Source organism: Suncus etruscus, chromosome 8, assembly GCF_024139225.1.
Source record: "Suncus etruscus isolate mSunEtr1 chromosome 8, mSunEtr1.pri.cur, whole genome shotgun sequence".
NCBI lineage: Eukaryota > Metazoa > Chordata > Mammalia > Eulipotyphla > Soricidae > Suncus > Suncus etruscus.
This window is the reverse complement of record NC_064855.1, coordinates 53,397,631-53,418,144: the sequence shown is the minus strand read 5'-3', so window position 1 is coordinate 53,418,144 and position 20,514 is coordinate 53,397,631. Positions and strand designations below refer to the sequence as shown.

Genomic DNA, 20,514 nt, shown 5'->3' with positions numbered 1-20,514 from the left:
ATGTGCCTTTTGGCCATTTGTATTTCTTTTTATACCAAAGTGTCTGTTTCATTTCTTCTCCCCATTTCCTTGTTTATGGGACTTAGTTTTTTTTTCTTGTAAAGTTCTGTCAGTGCCCTGTATATTTCTGGATATTAGCCCCCTTATCTGAAGGGTGTTGGGTGAATAGTTTCTCTCCACTTGGTGGGTGACTCTTGTATCCTGGGCACTATTTCTTTTGAGGTGCAGAAGCTTCTCAGTTTAATTGTATTCATATCTGTTTGATCTCTGCTTCCCACTTGTTTGACAAGTGCAGTTTCCCTCCTTGAAGATGCCTTTTAGTCTCAATGTCATGGAGTGGCTTTACCAACGTGTTGTTATATATAACTTATGGTATCAGGTCTGATATCGAGGTCTTTAATCCATTTGCATTTTACACCTTCGCACATGATATTAACTGGGGGTCTATGTTCGCTTTTTTGCAAGTGGCTAACCAGCTTCTGCCCAGCACCACTTGTTGAAGAGATTTTCCCCTGCTCCACTTAGGATTTCTTGCCTTCTTTGTAACAATATTAGGTAATTGTATGTCCTGGGGGACAATGTATGAGAACTCAAGTCTATTCCACTGATCTGAAAGTCTGTCTTTATTCCAACACCATGCTGTTTTGATAACTATTGCTTTGTAGTACAGTTTAAAGTTGGGGAAAACAATGCCTCCCATTTTCCTTTTCCCTAGGAGTGCTTTAGCTATTCGAGGGTGTTTATTGTTCCAGATGAACTTCATAAGTGTTTGATCCACTTCTTTGAAGAATGTCATGGGTATTTTTAAGGGGATCGCATTAAATTTGTATAATGCTTTGGGGAGTATTGCCATTTTAGTGATGTTAATCCTGCCAATTCATGAGCAGGGTAAGTGTTTCCATTTCCGTGTGTGTTCTCTTATTTCTTGGAGCAGGGCTTTATAGTTTTCTTTGTATAGGTCCTTCATGTCTTTGGTCAAGTTGACTCCAAGATATTTGAATTTGTGTGGCACTATTGGGAATGGGATTGCCTTCCTGACTTCCATCTTTTCCCTATCATTATTGGTGTATAAAAAGGCCATTGATTTCTGTGGTTGATTTTGTAGCTTGCCACCTTGTTATATGAATCTATTGTTTCTAGAAGCTTTTTGGTAGAGTCTTTAGGGTTTTCTAAGTAGAGTATTATGTCGTCTGCAAACAATGAGAGCTTAACTTCTTCCTTTCCTATGTGTATTCCCTTGATATCTTTTTCTTGCCTGATCGCTATAGCAAGAACTTCCAGTACTATGTTGAATGGGAATGGTGAGAGCGGACAGCCTTTTCTTGTACTAGAATTTAGAGGAAAGGCTTTTAGTTTTTCTCCATTGAGGATAATATTTGCCATTGGCTTGTGGTAGATGGATTCAACTAGATTAAGAAAGGTTCCTTCCATTCCCATCTTGCTGAGAGTTTTTTTTTTTTTTTTTTTTTTTTATTTAAACACCTTGATTACATACATGATTGTGTTTGGGTTTCAGTCATAAAAGGAACACCACCCAACACCAGTGCAACATTCCCATCACCCAAGTCCCAAATCAACCTCCTCCCCAACCCAACCCCCGCCTGTACCCTAAACAGGCTCTACATTTCCCTCATACATTCTCATATTAGGACAGTTCAAAATGTAGTTATTTCTCTAACTAAACTCATCACTCTTTGTGGTGAGACTTTCCTGAGGTGAGCTGGAACTTCCAGCTCTTTTCTCTTTTGTGTCTGAAAATTATTATTACAAGGGTGTCTTTCATTTTTCTTAAAACCCATAGATGAGTGAGACCATTCTGCGTTTTCCTCTCCTCTCTCTGACTTATTTCACTCAGGCCATAATAGATTCCATGTACATCACGTATTAGGAAATTTCATGACTTCATCTCCTCCTGACAGGCTGCATAATATTCCATTGTGTATATGTACCCACAGTTTCTTTAGCCATTCATCTGTTGAAGGGCATATTGGTTGTTTCCAGAGTCTGCTATGGTAAATAGAGCTGCAATGAATATAGGTGTAAGAAGGGGGTTTTTGTATTGTATTTTGTGTGTCCTAGGGTATATTCCCTAGGAGTGGTATAGCTGGATCGTATGGAGCTCGATTTCCAGTTTTTGGAGGGAATCTCCATATCGCTTTCCATAAAGGTTGAACTAGACAGGCATTCCCACCAGCAGTGGATAAGAGTTTCCTTTCTCTCCACATCCCCCACCAACACATGTTTATTCTCATTCTTTGTGATGTGTGCCATTCTCTGGGGTGTGAGGTGGTATCTCTCATCGTTGTTTTTGATTTGCATCTCCCTGATGATAGTGATGTGGAACATTTTTTCATGTGTCTTTTGGCCATGCGTATTTCTTCTTTGTCCAAAGTGTCTGTTCATTTCTTCTCCCCCATTTTTTGATGGGGTTAGAATGTTTTTTTCTTGTAAAGTTCTGTCAGTGCCTTGTATATTTTGGAGCATTAGCCCCCTTATCTGATGGGTATTGGGTGAATAGTTTCTCCCACTCAGTGGGTGGCTTCTTGTATCCTGGGCACTATTTCCTTTGAGGTGCAGAAGCTTCTCAGCTTAATATTATTCCCATCTGTTAATCTCTGCTTTCACTTGCTTGGAGAGTGCAGTTTCCCTCCTTGAAGATGCCTGTAATGTCCTGTAGTGTTTTGCCTATGTGCTGTTCTATATATCTTATGTTTTGGGGCTGATATCGAGGTCTTTAATCCATTTGGATTTTACCTTTGTACATGATGTTTGGCTGGGGGTCTAAGTTTAATTTTTTGCAAGTGGCTATCCCAATTGTGCAACACCACTTGTTGAAGAGGCTTTCCCTGCTCCATTTAGGATTTCCTGCTCCTTTATCAAAAATTTAGATGGTTGTATCTCTGGGGACATTTTCTGAGTATTCAAGCCTATTCCACTGATCTGAGGACCTATCCTTATTCCAATACCATGCTGTTTTGATAACTGTTGCTTTGTAGTACAGTTTAAAGTTGGGAAAAGTAATTCCTCCCATATTCTTTTTCCCAATGATTGCTTTAGCTATTCGAGGGTGTTTATTGTTCCAAATGAATTTCAAAAGTGTCTGATCCACTTCTTTGAAGAATGTCCATGGGTATCTTTAGAGGGGATGGCCATTAAATCTGTATAATGCCTTGGGGAGTATTGACCATTTTGATGATGTTAAATCCTGCCAATCCATGAGCAGGGTATGTGTTTCCATTTTCCGTGTGTCCTCTCTTATTTCTTGGAGCAGAGTTTTATAGTTTTCTTTGTATAGGTTCCTTCACATATTTATTCAAGTTGATTCCAAGATATTTGAGTTTGTGTGGGTACTATTGTGAATGGGGTGTTTTCTTAATGTCCATTTCTTCTTTATTACTGTTGGTGTATAGAAAGGCCATTGATTTTGTGTGTTAATTTTGTAGCCTGCCACCTTGCTATATGAGTCTATTGTTTCTAGAAGCTTTTTGATAGGAGTCTTTAGGGTTTTCTAAGTAGAGTATCATGTCATCTGCAAACAGTGAGAGCTTGACTTCTTCCTTTCCTATCTGGATTCCCTTGATATCCTTTTTCCTTGCCTAATCGCTATAGCAGTACTTCCAATGCTATGTTGAATAGGGAGTGGTGAGAGAGGACAGCCTTGTCTTGTGCCAGAATTTAGAGGGAAGGCTTTCAGTTTTTCTCCATTGAGGATAATATTTGCCACTGCTTGTGGTAGTTGGCCTTCACTATATTGAGAAAGGTTCCCTCCATTCCCATCTTGCTGAGAGTTTTGATCAAGAATGGGTGTTGGACCTTATCAATGCTTTCTCTGCATCTATTGATATGATCAATGTGGTTTTTATTTTTCCTTGTTATTGATGTTGTGTATTATGTTGATAGATTTTACGGATGTTAAACCAGCCTTTGCATTCCTGGGATGAAACCTACTTGATCGTAGTGGATGATCTCTTAACGAGGCATTGATCCTATTTTGCCAGGATTTTGTTGAGGATCTTTGCATCTGCATTCATCAGTGATATTGGTCTGTAATTTTCCTTTTTTGGTAGCGTCTCTGTCTGGTTTAGGTATCAAGGTGGATGTTGGCTTCATAAAAAGCTATTTGGAAGTGTTTCTGTTTGTTCAATTTCATGAAAGAGTCTTGCCAAGATTGGCAGTTAGTTCTCTTGGAAAGTTGATAGAATTCATTAGTGAATCCATCTGGACCTGGGCTTTTGTTTTTCGGCAGACATTTGATTACTGTTTTAATTTCATCAATGGTGATGGGGGTGTTTAGATATGCTACATCCTCTTCCTTCAACCGTGGAAGATTATAAGAGTCCAAGAATTTATCCATTTCTTCCAGGTTCTCATTTTTAAGTGGCGTAGAGTTTTTCAAAGTAGTTTTCTGATTACCCCTTTGAATCTCTGTCATATCAGTAGTGATCTCTCCTCTCTTTCATTCCTGATACGAGTTATCAAGTTTCTCTCTCTCTCTCTTCTTTGTTAGGTTTTGCCAGTGGTCTATCAATCTTGTTTATTTTTTCAAAGAACCAACTTCTGCTTTCGTTGATCTTTCGGATTGTATTTTGAGTTTCCACTTCGTTGATTTCTGCTCTCAGCTTTGTTATTTCCTTCCTGTCTTCCTGTTCTTGGGTCCTTTTGTTGAGCATTTTCTAGTTCTATTAGCTGTGTCATTAAGCTACTCAGGTAAGCTCCTCTTCACTTCCTGATGTGTGCTTGCAAAGCTATAAATTTTCCCTCTCAGTACTGCTGCTTTGCTGTGTCCCATAAGTTCTGAGATTTTGTGTCTTTATTGTCATTTGTTTCCCAGGAACCTTTTTATTTCCTCCTTGATTTCATCTCGGACCCACTGGTTATTGAGCATGAGGCTTGTTTAACTTCCAGGTGTTAAAGTGTTTCTTCTGAGACCCTTTGGAGTTCACAAATAATTTCAGAGCCTTGTGGTCAGCGAAGGTAGTCTGCAAAATTTCTATCCTCTTGATCTTATGGAGGTATGTTTTATGTGCCAGCATGTAGTCTACTCCTGGAGAATGTCCCCTGTACATTGGAGAAGAATGTGTATCCAGGTTTCTGGGGATGGAGTGTCCTATATATATCCACTAGGCCTCTTTCTTTCCATTTCTCCTCCCTCAGGTCTAGTATATTCTTGTTGGGTTTCAGTCTGGTTGACCTGTCCAGTGTGGACAAAGACCGTGTTTAGGTCCCCCACAATTATTGTGTTGTTTGTTGATATTATTTTTCAGATTTGTCAGCTTTTGTATTAAATATTTTGCCTGGCCCCCTCATTTCGGTGCATATATGTTTTAGGAGAGTGAATTCTTCCTGCTCTACGTACCCCTTGATTAATATAAAAGTCCGTCTTTGTCCCTTTACAACCTTCCTGAGTATAAAGTTTGCATTATCTGATATTAGTATGGCCACTCCAGCTTTTTTATGGGTGTTGTTTGCTTGGATAACTTTTCTCCAGCCTTTTATTTTGAGTCTATGTTTGTTCTGGACTATTCAGGTGCGTTTCTTGTAGGCAGCAGAAGGTTGGATTGAGTTTTTTGATCCATTTTAGCCACTCTGTGTCTCTTAAACTGGTGCATTTAGTCCATTGACGTTGAGAGAAAGAATTGTCCTGGGATTTAACGCCATCTTTATTTCAAAATTTGGTGTGTCCTTTTGGTAGTCTTGTCTTAGATTAGGTCTTTCAGTTTTCTCTTAAGACTGGTTTTGTGTCTGTGAAGTTTCTGAGCTGTTTTTTGTCTGTGAAACCATGTATTCTTCCATCAAACCGGAGAAGTGAGTTTTGCTGGGTATAGTATTCTGGGTGAAGCATTCATTTCATTTCAGTCTTGTCACAATATCCCACCACTGCTTTCTGGCATTGAGCGTCTTCTGGTGACAGGTCTGCTGTAAATCTCAGGGAAGCTTGCTTGAACATGATTTCCCCTTTTGATCTTGCTGTTTTCAGAATTCTGTCTCTATCTGTGGGATTTGTCATTGTGGACTAGGATGTGTCTTGGGGTGGTTTTTCTGGGGTCTCTTTTGGTTGGTACTCTTCGGGCATGCAGGATTTGATCACATATATTCTTTAGCTCTGGAAGTTTCTCTTTAATGATGTTCTTGACCATTGATTCTTCCTGGAAATTTTTCTTCCTGGGTCTCTGGGACTCCAATGATTCTTAAGTTGTTTCTGTTGATCTTATCATAGACTTCTATTTTCGTCTGTTCCCATTCTTTGACTAATTTTTCATTGTCCCTGCCTCATTTGCTTTAAGTTTTTTGTCCAATCTCTCTGCTGTATGGATTTGTTATGTATCTCATCTTCCACAGCACCAAGTCTATTCTCAGCTTCTGATACCCTGTCCCAGAGCTTATCCATTTTGTCATTCACTTCGTTTACTGAGTTTTTCAGGCCTGTTAGTTGACATGTTATTTCAGTTTGGAGTTTTGTCATTTCTGCCTTCATATTTTCTTGGTTCTTATTAGTGTTCTGTTCAACTCGATCCATGGTTTCTTGGAGTCTGTTGAGCACCTTCCATATTGCTAGTCTAAAGTCCTTATCTGAGAGGTTGATTAGTTGTTCAGTCATTATCTGGTCCTCAGAATTGTCATCTTCATTCTCTATGTCTGATGCTGCTGGCCTGCGCTGTTTCCCCATTGTCACATTTGTATTGTGGGTTTTTCTACGTGTTGTAGTGGTATTCATTGTCTATATGATGTAGGCAGCACACTCCTCTGGCTCCTCCCTTTCTGGATGGGCTGACTTGCCTCTAAGGAGGGGAGTCCTCCGTGGATGAAGCCTCACACTGGGTCAAATCTTAGGCCCGAGCATGTAACAGAGAAGACAGTCCAGAGAGAAATGTTTGCTTCTGTGATATAGCGCCGTTCTTAGTGTGATTTTTCCTTCTTGTTGCAATGGAGTTCTTTCCTTAGAAAGAGTGCACGGCCGCGTAGCGAAGCGGAGCGGCCGTGCTCCTCTGAGCCTCTTTTTGCCCCACTCGCAAGAGTTTCACGCAAGAGGACAGTAGACAGACATAGACAGGTCACACTCACAGTCTTTCACAGCTGAGCCCCACTGGGCCAGTGTACTTTCGCGGATTTTCCCCGCCTGGTGTCACACACAGGGAGCCAGCTTTTGCAAAGGATAGCCGGTTTTTATGCTCTGAAGTCCCTCCCTGAAAATGGCGTCTGGGCGAGCGAGGTTTCTGGAGGCTCTTTTTGCCCCACTCGCAAGAGTTTCACGCAAGAGGACAGTAGACAGACATAGACAGGTCACACTCACAGTCTTTCACAGCTGAGCCCCACTGGGCCGGTGTACTTTCGCGGATTTTCCCCGCCTGGTGTCACACACAGGGAGCCAGCTTTTGCAAAGGATAGCCGGTTTTTATGCTCTGAAGTCCTCCCTGAAAATGGCGTCTGGGCGAGCGAGGTTTCTGGAGGCTCTTTTTTGCCCCACTCGCAAGAGTTTCACGCAAGAGGACAGTAGACAGACATAGACAGGGTCACACTCACAGTCTTTCACAGCTGAGCCCCACTGGGCCGGTGTACTTTCGCGGATTTTCCCCGCCTGGTGTCACACACAGGGAGCCAGCTTTTGCAAAGGATAGCCGGTTTTTATGCTCTGAAGTCCCTCCCTGAAAATGGCGTCTGGGCGAGCGAGGTTTCTGGAGGCTCTTTTTGCCCCACTCGCAAGAGTTTCACGCAAGAGGACAGTAGACAGACATAGACAGGTCACACTCACAGTCTTTCACAGCTGAGCCCCACTGGGCCGGTGTACTTTCGCGGATTTTCCCCGCCTGGTGTCACACACAGGGAGCCAGCTTTTGCAAAGGATAGCCGGTTTTTATGCTCTGAAGTCCCTCCCTGAAAATGGCGTCTGGGCGAGCGAGGTTTCTGGAGGCTCTTTTTGCCCCACTCGCAAGAGTTTCACGCAAGAGGACAGTAGACAGACATAGACAGGTCACACTCACAGTCTTTCACAGCTGAGCCCCACTGGGCCGGTGTACTTTCGCGGATTTTCCCCGCCTGGTGTCACACACAGGGAGCCAGCTTTTGCAAAGGATAGCCGGTTTTTATGCTCTGAAGTCCCTCCTGAAAATGGCGTCTGGGCGAGCGAGGTTTCTGGAGGCTCTTTTTGCCCCACTCGCAAGAGTTTCACGCAAGAGGACAGTAGACAGACATAGACAGGTCACACTCACAGTCTTTCACAGCTGAGCCCCACTGGGCCGGTGTACTTTCGCGGATTTTCCCCGCCTGGTGTCACACACAGGGAGCCCTTGCTGAGAGTTTTGATCAAGAATGGGTGTTGGACCTTATCAAATACATTCTCTGTATCTATTGATATGATCATGTGATTTTTATTTTTCTTCTTGTTGATGTTGTGTATGATATTGATAGATTTACAGATGTTAAACCATCTTTCTCTCTCTTCCTTTGTGAGTTTTGCCAATGGTCTATCAATCTTGTTTATTTTTTCAAAGAACCAACTTCTACTTTCGTTGATCTTTTGGATTGATTTTGGTTTTCCACTTCATTGAGTTCTGCTTTTAGCATTGTTATTTCCTACTTTTTTTTTTTTTGGTTTTTGGGCCACACCCTGTGACGCTCAGGGATTACTCCTGGCTATGCGCTCAGAAGTTGCTCCTGGCTTCTTGGGGGACCATATGGGACACCGGGGGATCGAACCGCGGTCCGTCCTAGGCTAGCGCAGGCAAGGCAGGCACCTTACCTCCAGCGCCACCACCCGGCCCCTGTTATTTCCTTCTGTCTCCCTATTTTTAGTTCATTTTGTTGATCATTTTCTAATTTTTTGAGCTGCACCATTAAGTTACTCAGGTATGTCTCTTCTTCCTTCCTGATGTGTGCTTGTAGAGCTATAAATTTTCCTCTCAGGACCACTTTTGCTGTGTCCCATAGATTCTGGCAGTTTGTGTCTTCATTATTATTTGTTTCCAGGAAAGTTTTGATTTCCTTTTTGATTTCATCTCAAACCCACGGCTTGTTCATTAGCAGGGTGTTTAATTTCCAATTGTTAAAGTTTTTCTTCTGTGTAGTTCACATCTTTTTTGTAGTTCACATCTAATTTCAGAGCTTTGTCGTCAGCAAACATAGCCTGCAAGATTTCTATCCTCTTGATTTTTATGGAGGTATGTTTTATGTGTCAGCATGTAGTCTTTTCTGGAGAATGACCCATGTACATTGGAAAAGAATGTGTATCCAGGTTTTTTGGGATGGAGTGTCCTGTATATATCTACTAGTCCTCTTTCTTCCATTACTCTTTTCAGGGCTAGTATGTTGATAGGGCCGTGTTATAGTCTCCCACAATGATTGTGTTATTATTGATTTCTTCTTTCAGATTTGTCAGTAACTGTATTAGATAGTTTGCTGGTCTCTCATTGGGTGCATATATGTTTAATAGTCTGATTTCTTCCTGTTGCACATATCCCTTGATTAGTACATAGTGTTCATCTTTGTCCCTTACCACTTTTCTGAGTATAAAGTTGGTGCCATCAGATATTAATATGGCCACCCCAGCTTTTTTGGGTGTTGTTTGCTTGGATGATTTTCCTCCAGCCTTTGATTTTGAGTCTATGTTTGTTCTGACTATTCAGATGTGTTTCTTGTAGGCAGTAGAAGGTTGGATTCAGCTTTTTGACCCATTTTGCCACTCTTTTTCTTTAATTGGTGAATTTAGTCCATTGACATTGAGGGAGATGATTGTCATAGGATTTAATGTCATCTTTGTAGATAAGTTTGCTGTGTTTGTTGGTCTCTCTTGTCTTAGAGTAGACCTGTCAGTTTTTCCTTTAAGGCTGGTTTACCATCTGTGAAGTTTCTGAGCTGTTGTTTATCCATGAAGCTATGTATTCTTCCTTCAAACCTGAATGTGAGTCGGACTGATCTTGTTGCTTTCAGTATTCTATCTCTATCTATGGGATTTGTCATTGTAACAAGGATATGTCTTGGGGTGTTTTTTTTTTTTTGGGGGGGGGTCTCTTTTAGCTGGTACTCTTCGGGCATGCAGGATTTGATTGCATGTAGTCTGTAACTCTGGAAGTATCTCTTTGATGATGTCTTTGACAGTTGATTCTTCCTGGAGATTTCCTTCCTGGGTTTCTGGAACTCCAATGATTCTTATGTTGTTTATGTTGAGTTTATCAAAGATTTCTATTTCCATCTGTTCGCATTCCTTGAGTACTTTTTCCATTGCCTGTTCGTTTGTCTTAAGGATCTTTTCCAATTTCTTCTGTTGTGTTGAGTTTTTCTGCATCACATTTTCCAGTACTCCAATTCTCTGCTCAGCTGCTGATACCCTGTTGGTGAGGCTATCCATTGAGGTTTTCAGTTGAGCAACCGTGATTTTCAGATCTGTTATTTTAGTTTGGAATTTTCTGATTTCTGTTTTTGTGTTCTGTTCAGATCAGATCGATCTATGCTTTTTTGGGTTCTACGAACATCTTCCATATTTCTATTCTAAACTCCTTATCTGAGAGGTTAATCAGGTGGTTGGAATTTATTAGGTCATCCGAGCTTTCTTATCCATTCTCTGTGGATGGTGTTTGCCTGCGAGGTTTCCCCATTATCACACTTGTAGTGTGGTTTTTCTTGCGTGTTGTGGTGGGGTTCATTGGTTAGAAAGATGCGCGGCCACAAAGCAAAGCAAAGTGGCCGTGCTCTTCGGCTGCCTCTAGTTGACAGCCCTCAGAGTGAACAAAGGCACAGTAGGGCGGAGCCTCCACAGGCCAGAGACCTCAGCTTATTGGACAGCGACCCCTGCAGCCAGAATGTACTTACTGGGAAGCTTCAAAATGCAGTATTTTGGGGGTGCGCTCCCTAGGTCTCTGGGGAAATCTTCAGGGATTCAGAATCACAGGCAGACAGGCGTAGAAGTTTCCCTTGAAGTCCTCGAATTTGGCATCCATAATTTAAAAAAAGAATGATAGAACAAAACTTGTTTAGAAATTTGTTATTTATTTTAAAGTAAACTTTTTTTTTGTAAATAAAGGTGCATTTAATTTAACTCTGCTGGCCCAAACTGAGAGATTTATGGAATTTTACAATAGCAAAGCCCATAGAACTAAGAGAAGTCAAAACTCTTTGGGTTCGGATTATTCACTCATGTTACTACACCTGATAACAATCAAAATAGTGGGTGTGTAGAGAGCACTTTGTTTATAGAAGTTTGCTTAATTTGATTTAGAAAAGTATACAGCATGGGGCTGGAGAAATAACATGTAGGTAGAGCATTTGCCATTTATGCAGAAGGACATTGGTTTGAATCCCAGCATCCCATATGGTCTCCCTAGCCTGCCAGAAGTGATTTCTGAGCAAAGAGCCAGGCATAATCCCTGAGTGCTACCAGGTTTGACCCACACACCAAAAAAAAAAAAAAAAAAAAAGTATACAGCAGAGCCAGAGCAATAGCACAGTGGTAAGATGTTTGCCTTTCATGCAGCGACCTGGGTTTGATCCCCAGTATCCCATATGGTCCCCCAAGCCTGCCAGGAATAACCCCTGAGCACCACCAGGTGTGGCCCAACACTCCCCAAAAAAGTATACAGCTTTTTCTTCAATGAAGTGGATTATATTTAATACTCTTTAAGCAAGCAATTGCAGAAGACTGTTAATGAGCTTGATTAAAAGATACTAAACTTGGTCCAAATTCTTTCTGCTAGCCACTAAAACATGAATAAGGTAGCTGGTTTCCAGAATTAGGGAGATAGGAAGGTTTCAGCAAGCAATTTCACAGGAGATAAAATACAGAGTTCCTGTAAAAATGTTAAATACCTATAAAAGAGTGTGTGCTTTGGATGAGATCAACTGAACATTTTCAGATAAAATAGAAGATGAGGTCAATGAATATGACTAACTGCTAGGAAGCAGTTCTCGAATTTTAGGTCTTATTGCCTCTTTTCACTTAACAAAATTTATTGAGAACCCTAAAAATCTCTGTTTTTGAAGCTTTGATTTATTAATTTGTACCATTTTAGTAATTAAGCCTGATAATTTTAGCATTTATTCATTCATGCAAGGTTTCTTCGCCGTTATCTTGGCTGGGTATTTGTGAATCCAAGAACAGTCCCCAGAATGAGAAATTACTTCCCATCCCCTTGTCCCCTTTCGGGGGAAGACCTTGGTAATATTTATCCGCAGCAAGTAATAATCCACACAGACAAGAACGATAAGGTTTAAAAGATCGGGCAAGGAGAGCCAGAGAATCCTCCTGCAGCCAGCAGCTTTTTCACAGAAGGACCCCTCACTCCTGTCCCTCAAGCCATTTATTGCCAACTCCACAGCGCCCCACCTGGAAGGGTTAGGTGGGGCAAAAGTCACAGAACAATCCTAAGGAAACACTTTTATATACAATTCCAAGAATCATCTTATGGAAACTTTTTCATATGCTACAATTCAAAGACAATAACATTAACACATGTATTTTTATTTTTAATTTATATTTGTTGGGGGAGGAAAGAAACCCATGTGATGCTCAGGTTGAGAAAGCAGGACTGTGCAGATTCTGTAGTGCTCGGGGTCTCATGATGTGATTGAACACCTCCAGGGCTGTATCTGATGATGCTCTGGAGACCATTTTTGGTCCTGGAAATCCAGGTGGAGTGGGCCACATGCAAACCATGTTCTTTAAGTTCCAAGGCTCTTTATGTTTATTTTGAAAATTGTCTTTAAAAATTGTAATTTAAAGAACAGGAGCTAGAGAGATAGTACAGTGGGTAGAGTGTGTGCTTACATGTGGCTGACCTGGGTTTGATCCCTAGCATCTCATCCAGTCCCTTGAACATCACTAGAAGTAATTATGGAGTGCAGGTTCAGATATTGCTAGGTGTGGTCTGAAAACAAAACAAAAAAATTAATAAAATAAAAATTAGAATAATTGCAAAGTAGTGAGAAGTGTTTATATCTTTTAAAAATCTTTTTATTGTGCAGTTTAATAGATAATACTTTGATCTCATCTGCTTCTGTACACAGTCTATTGTGTTAAGTTGCTTGCATTGAAGCATGAAGAGATACATAGTAGGAAAAAGGATCTCATAAGCTCCATGAAATGTTTATCTTGTAAAAAAAATTGGAAAAATATATGAGTAATAACATAATTCATTATTTTAATTTTTCATTAATGTGTATTTCTAAAATAAAGATAGACTGCTTGTGCATTGCATCAAACAAGGAAGGCCAAAGCTTCCCATGATAGAGCAAAGAAGTTTAAATTTGAATGTTAATAAAAGGAGTCACTATCATTCTTTTTTCTTTTCTTTTTTCTTTTTTTTTTTTTTTGTGTTTAGGGGTTACTCCTGGCTCTGCATTCAGGATTGATGCCTGGCTGACTCCTGCACCTGGGAGCCACATGGGGTGCTGGTGATTGAACCCGGGTTGGCTGCATGCAAGGCAAAAAGCTCTATCCTCTATTTTGGCCTTGCCACTGTAATTCTTAAATAGAAAACTGCTTTGTTAAAGATTGTACCTGGGAATCACTAATTGTATTAGACTTGGAATAATGATTTTAGAAGTTGCTGTAGTAATCCAAATGAGTGAGCACTGAGGTCTAAGGGGAGCCAGAGTTCGGATTTTCAAAATCTACTGAAAGATGTTTTCAAAATATCATTGCTAATTCTTGGATGCAGGTTTTGAAAAGGAGAGGAAAGTGTAAAAGGGAAGGCAAATGAGTTTTCAAGTCTAAAAGATTGTAGAGGAATATTTCCCCCCACTTATTCAAATTTTAACTTTTCTTGAAAACCCTCCTCATTAAATATTGACATCTTTGTCCTGTGTTTCAGAGTTTGTCAGTCCTTTTCAGGACTTAGAAGAACGTCAGTCCACTTCCCATCCTCAATTGGTCACAGTTCATTCCCAAAGGAAGACTTGAATCATTCCTGCAGAGCCCATACCTATGACACCTCAAGAGAGACAACTGCCAACTCTGTAGGCAGTGAAGTCTGTCCAGTTCCTGTGTACCCTGGACCCCTGAAGTCTACCTCTTATGCACTCCAGCACTCCAATCAGCTCCCTCTTCTCCTTCACCAGCCCAGCAGTGAAAAGACTGCTAGGCTGGAAGCAAGGAGATGAAGAAGAAAAGTGGGCCGAGAAGGCTGTTGACTCTTTAGTGAAGAAATTAAAGAAGAAGAAAGGGGCCATGGATGAACTGGAGAGGGCCCTGAGTTGTCCAGGGCAGCCCAGCAAATGTGTGACAATCCCTCGATCCCTGGATGGGCGACTGCAGGTCTCCCACCGCAAGGGGCTGCCGCATGTCATTTACTGCAGAGTGTGGCGCTGGCCAGATCTCCAGTCTCACCATGAGCTGAAGCCTCTGGAGTGCTGTGAGTACCCCTTTGGCTCCAAGCAGAAGGAGGTGTGCATCAACCCCTACCACTACCGCAGAGTGGAGACTCCAGGTAAGTTTCTTTCCTACATTGGCTAAGAAGGGATGACCCACGATATAGATGGAATATTCCTAAGGCTATTCTGGCATGTTTTTTGGAGAGGGTTCTCTCCTGGACTGGCCTTCTGCCTTTTTCTAAGAGGTTGGAGGACTCAAAGGAAGTGTCTACATCCATTAAGAGAGAGTTCTGTAACTGAAAGGATGGTCCAGCAGGTAGGGCACTTGCCTTGCATGCAATTAACCTGAGCTTGATCTCTGGTACCCCATATGATTCCCCGAGTTCCATCAGAAGTGAGCACCAAACCAGGAGTAAGCCTGGAACACCACTAGGTGTGGACCCAAGCCAATATAAACCAAAACAAAACAAAAAGGAGACATCTTTTTGAAAATAGGCAGCCTGCATCAGCCCAGAGCTCAGTTGTGCTGGTTAATGACTTGGGCTCAGTTACAGCACTCTTAGCTCTGAGGCCTTTTAGGTCTCTAGGTCTTGTAGTAAAATTGTCATAGCATCACCTGTGATGCTTTTTACTGTTCCCTTTTCTGGGGAATTAAGTCCCTATAATGCAAACATCCCCTACTGAGTGGGTGGGAGGAACTTTTTTATTAAAAAATCAGTTCTGTCTTCCTGAGTTAATATGATTATAAAATATAGCTCTTGAGATATGTCATGTATGAGAAGGCTAAAGATAGAGTACAGCAGGAAGGGTGTTTACCTTGCATGCTGGCAATCTGGGTTAGATTCCCAGCACCAGATATTCCCTCTAGAAGTAATACCTGAGTGCTGAGCCAGTAGTAAGCCTTGAACACAAACAGGTGTCGCCCCCAAACCAAAATAAATAAATAAATAAATTACAAATTATCATGGTGCTTCAAAAAAGTAAAAAATAATAATTATAAGCCATAAAATTGGCTTTTCTTTGGTGTATTAGAAAACATGATTTCAAGTACTGCTTTATGATTTCATTTTCCATGGTATGGAGGTGCTTTTAGGAATATTTCATGCAAATGTTTTCACCCTGTGCCGAATAGATTTTATATTTTAGGTTTGCATTCTCACAGTGAAGATTATCCATGAACACCATTTGGTACCACATGGTTCAAACAACAATCACATCCTTGTACCCTAGTGTAAAATAACTCTCCACTACGCTGTATTTCCAGCCCCAAGTGGACGAGTCTGAAGCAGGTCATTGTGAAGAACTAATAAATCAAGCCAGTCAGGAGAGAGTCATGGAGACAGTGGCTTCTAACCTCATGGTCTCTATGAAAACCAAGCCTGACTAACCTTTCTTTATTAAGCCAGTACCAATTCACCTGGGTAGGGAAGGGTAGAGAGATCCAAAGGGATAAGTTTAAAGGACAGAGGAAGTTAAGGGAACACCTTTGTTTTGGGTGTCAGCTTATAATCTAGCACCGAATCACCAACCCAATTGCCCAAGAACTGCTACCATAAGTTTCCCCAAATACATAAAAAATGAAATGAAAGATTGGTAAAATTTTTATATTAATTTTTAGGTAGTACATAAGCAACACAAGTTCATTTCTAAGTTTTTGAATAGAAATATCTTTTATATTTTAAGTAGAGTGGGGAGAGGGATTGGGACATACCTGGGGGTACTCATGGGCTATCCTGGCTCTGCTCAGGAGTGGCAAGGGTAGTTGCCAGAGGACCATGTGCAGTGACTGGGATTGAGCCAGAGCTGGCTAACTCCTTGTACTGTCTCTATTGTGAGTAAGCATATTTAATGAATTGTTTTCTTAAATTTAAAGAATTTAAATTTCAAGGCCGGAGAGATAGCATAGTAGTAGGGTGTTTTGCCTTGCATGCAGCTGACCAGGACAAACCTGGGTTCCATTCCTGGTATCCCATATGGTCCCCAAGCATTCCAGGAGCGATGTCTGAGCACAGAGCCAGGAGTAACTCCTGAGTGCTTTCGGGTGTGGCCCAACCCCTCCCAACGAAATAAATAAAATATTAAAAAAATAAAGAATTTAAATGTAAATCCTATTTGAGGACAATGAAAACATTCATGTTAAGCACGTTTATCATAAAGCTTAAGTTTTGACTTTGAAATTTCAGTTTTAACTTTTTATTTTAGGGACATGGAAGGTTCTGTTCTTATTTTCTTCTCATTAAAAGTTACTTTATGATTAATTTTAGTAAGTTTAAAAGGACTTGTTTTAATTTTTTATTATCCAATTCTTCAGAAATTGATATCTTTATAGTCCAAATGAATTGCTAAGCGAATGAAACTTTGTAGAAACAAAATTTCAGATCCTGTGTTTTATTATTTTCTTAAACATTTATAAAATTACTCTGGCAAATTGCTATCAAAATTTTTACATAAGAATTGTCATTTTCAGTAATTATGTCTTCCTGGTACTCAGAAGTTGATGAGAAATCCCGGGTTTAGGTAAATTTTAGGTAAGAGTCTAGTAAAGATTGTATAAACATGTTTGTTCAGTCTATCATGATTTTACTCCTCACCACTGCTGGATATGATTTCAGGAGTGTAATTTCTCCTTTGTGTAAATACCCATACTAAGTGAAAAGCACATAGCTCTTGAAAATGACACAAAAACGTTTTTTTCATTTTGCTTTACATCTGCACATGCTTACAGTAATTCCCATATGCACACAACCCCTTCTCCTCTCCATCCTCTAGATTTTAATATATGAGGCATTTAAAAGATGACATAAAATTGAAAACGTAAGTTCCCTTCATACTGGTAAAGAACATCTGAGATACAGAAATAGAATTTAGTCATTTGGAGTAAGACAGACCCTCATAAATGGAATTAGTGACCTAAAAGAGGCCCAGAGAACTCTCTAATCCTTTCCACCATTGGATGATACATCAAGGAGTCCAATCGGTAGCCTGTAGCCAAGAAGAGGCATCTCAGCAGAGTGCCCTCATACTCAGCATACTAAACTCCATGGCCAGCCTCTGAAACTGAGAGAAATAATATTGTATTTAGTTATAGAAGCTCAAATAGACAGAGATAGCTATGTTTTGAATGAAAACACTTAAACTGTGATCAGTACAGATCTGCAATAACTAACTTAGCCAGTCATGCTGAATAACAGCCAAGATGATACCATCACATTTTTTCTTTTCTCTTTTCTTCACTTTTCTTCCTTTTTCCTCCTCCCTCACTTTCTCCTCTTCTTGCTGCCTCTCTCTTCTCACTCATTTCCTTTCTTCCCATCCTCTTTTTTTTCTTTTCTTTCTTTCCCACACCAGTGATACTCATGGTTTACTCCTGACTCTGCACTCAGGGATCACTCCAGGCAGGACTCAGGAGACTGACTCTATGGAATGCTGGGGATCAAACTAGGTCAGCTGCATTCAAGGCAAGTGTCCTGCCTGTTGTACTATCTCTACAGCTCTCTCTTTCCCCTTATGAAACAAAATAGTTTTATTTAGGGAAATATGATAGGAGAGAGAGCTTGAAAGTATGACTGAGAGAGGCAGAGACAGAGAGATGCAGGCAATCCCAGGACAGGAAGTATATCACCATCACTTCTTTGTAGAAAAATGTGCATTGATCTTATTTTTCACAGATGCTGAATGAGAATGTTTATGGGAATAAGCAACAATGTCCCAGATCTGTAGGCAATAAAGAAATGGAAGTCTCCATGTTGAAAATGACACAAAGTGGTCTGTTGCTCTTAAGTGTAAGGGCTAGTTGAGTTTATTTCTGCCTCTTTTCCCATGATTCACTTCCAGAAGTGCACAGGGAAACCTAGGAGTGCCGGGCATGGAACCTGGGCCTGGCAAGCCTGTGCTCAGTCCATGGAGCTTTCTCCAGCATTTTGCATTCCTAGACTTTCAATACAAAATTAGGATAAAGAACATTCATATTCTTTTTAAAGAAATGGGGCCAGCGAGGTGGCAGTAGAGGTAAGGTGTCTGCCTTGCAAGCACTAGCCAAGGAAGGACCGCGGTTCGATCCCCCGGTGTCCCATATGCCCCTCAAGCCAGGAGTAATTTCTGAGCGCTTAGCCAGGAGTAACCCTTGAGCATCAAACAAGTGTGGCCCGAAAAAAAAAACAAAAACAAAAACATGAACAGACTTTTTAAGTTTTCTTGCTGGTATTTTTCTTTAGTTATTCACTTTTATTATTACTCAGTAATTATAAAACTCACTCTTATTTTACTCAGTTATTTAATAGCTTTTTGTTTATTTTTAAAACTTTCTTATGAAGATTATTTTTGTTAGACAAGAATGTTTTTACTTTACCAGCACTCTTGAGCCCAAAATTTAGGCTGCACATCTAAATAATTCAGCAAAGTCACAGAAGGTCACTGAGGGTTTGGTTGCAAGCAATAGTAACCTATTTTGTCTTTTAAAAACATGACTGACAGAATCAAAGGAAGATGTGAGTGATGATCTCTCCGAAAGGCTCTGGTAATTCCTGTGGTAGGAGAACAGGCAGGCTCTTTGGAGAACTAATGGCAGAATGATTTCTCCTTTAAACTTTTCATTAATTGGTGCCTTTTGCTTAAGATTCAGGTCACAAGGAGAGAGACCGTTGATTTAACCTACTTAACAAGTACTCTTTGGGGGAAGAGATGGACTTCAAATGGTGATTTCACAGTAAACTTAAAGCATGGTAGAGGGATGATTCCCAAAAGAAAAGAAAAACAAAACAGACCAACAAAAAAAACAACAACAACCCCCAAGAGTTGTGTCATTCAAAAGAGAGGAAAAATGGGTAGACAAATGTAGCCAGTATCCACTCAAATTTTTTTGTAGCAACAAGCCAATGTTCAGTTCTAATCTACTGGTTTCTTTCTTCCTCTAGTGCTGCCTCCTGTCCTTGTGCCAAGACACAGTGAATACAACCCCCAACTCAGCCTCCTGGCCAAGTTCCGCAGTGCCTCCCTGCACAGTGAACCCCTCATGCCACACAATGCCACCTACCCGGACTCATTCCAGCAGCCTACCTGCCCCGCTTTTCCTCCCTCACCTGGGCAGTTTTCACAGTCTCCATGCGTGGCCAGCTACCCTCACTCCCCAGGAAGCCCTTCAGAACCAGAGAGCCCCTATTCACATTCAGGTCAGTGCAAATGGTGGTCTGTGTGGGGTTCAGGGCCCTATGGTTAATATAGCAGGCCCGTTTTTGTCCTCCCTTTGATTGAAGCCCTCGTAGGGCCTTTATGGTTCACTCAGCAATGTCCTCTGCACTTTCGGATCCTGGCCTCCCTAAGATGATCAGAACCAGACCTAATTGGAGCTGTTACACCAGAGCTACAGCATGTCTATGCTTTGATGTCTGGTTCTAAGGCTGAGAAATTGCTCAGCAATGAAACAGATTTGAAGAGCAATCTTGAGAATTTCCAGGGACTTTGTTTTGTGAAACTGTGAAAGTAAGATAATCAAATGAATACTTAGCTCATTCAAGTGGAAAGACTGGGACTGAGGACAGGCAGCACGAAGTGTCAGTGTTAGGCTTTTTTTTTTTTTTTTTTTTTTTTTGCTGCTATCTGCAGTGTTGTCTGTCAATAGATACACACAACTCCGGTGGGCAGAACTCTGGTTTGGTTAATGCTAGCTCCCTCTTTTTTTTTTTTTTTTTTTTTAATGTTTTTGGTCACACCTGGCTGTGCTCAGGGATTACTCCTGGCTCTGCCCTCAGCTATTGCTCCTAGTAGGCACGGGGGACCATATGGGATGCTAGAATTGAAACACTGTTCATCCTGAATTGGCTGTGTGCAAGGCAAATGCCCTATTGCTGTGCTATCTCTCCAGTTGGCTTTTTTTTTGTGTGTGTGAATCCAGCACAGCATGCATCAGCTAGTACCCTCAGTAATTCTCTGCAAGTATTGAAAATATTTGTGATGTGGGGGGAACCTTAAGCAGTGCTCAGGAGTCCTAGGGTTCATGTATTTATAATGATACTCAGCCCAGATATGTACTAAGTAGTACTTGTGGGGTTTGGCTTGTGGTACTGGGGGATGGAACTCTGGACCTGGTGTTTGGCAGGCATACACTGCACCTCTTTGAGCTTATCTCCTTGGCCCTGAGTCAGTGATTAAAAAAACTCATGGAGGGGCCAGCTCAGTGGTGCTAGAGGTAAGGTGTCTGCCTTGCAAGCGCTAGCCAAG

The 20,514-nt window shown here is 41.0% G+C and overlaps 1 protein-coding gene across 1 annotated transcript in view; it reads left to right on the top strand.

Annotated features, from left to right (window-relative positions):
* SMAD9 (SMAD family member 9) overlaps positions 1-20,514 on the top strand; it is a 62,509-nt gene that overhangs the window by 21,979 nt on the left and 20,016 nt on the right. Inside the window, exons 2-3 of the mRNA XM_049778808.1 lie at positions 13,800-14,414; positions 19,212-19,466. Coding sequence (XP_049634765.1) covers positions 14,003-14,414; positions 19,212-19,466 — 667 coding nt within the window. The 5' untranslated portion in view covers positions 13,800-14,002. The remainder of the gene's footprint in view (positions 1-13,799; positions 14,415-19,211; positions 19,467-20,514) is intronic.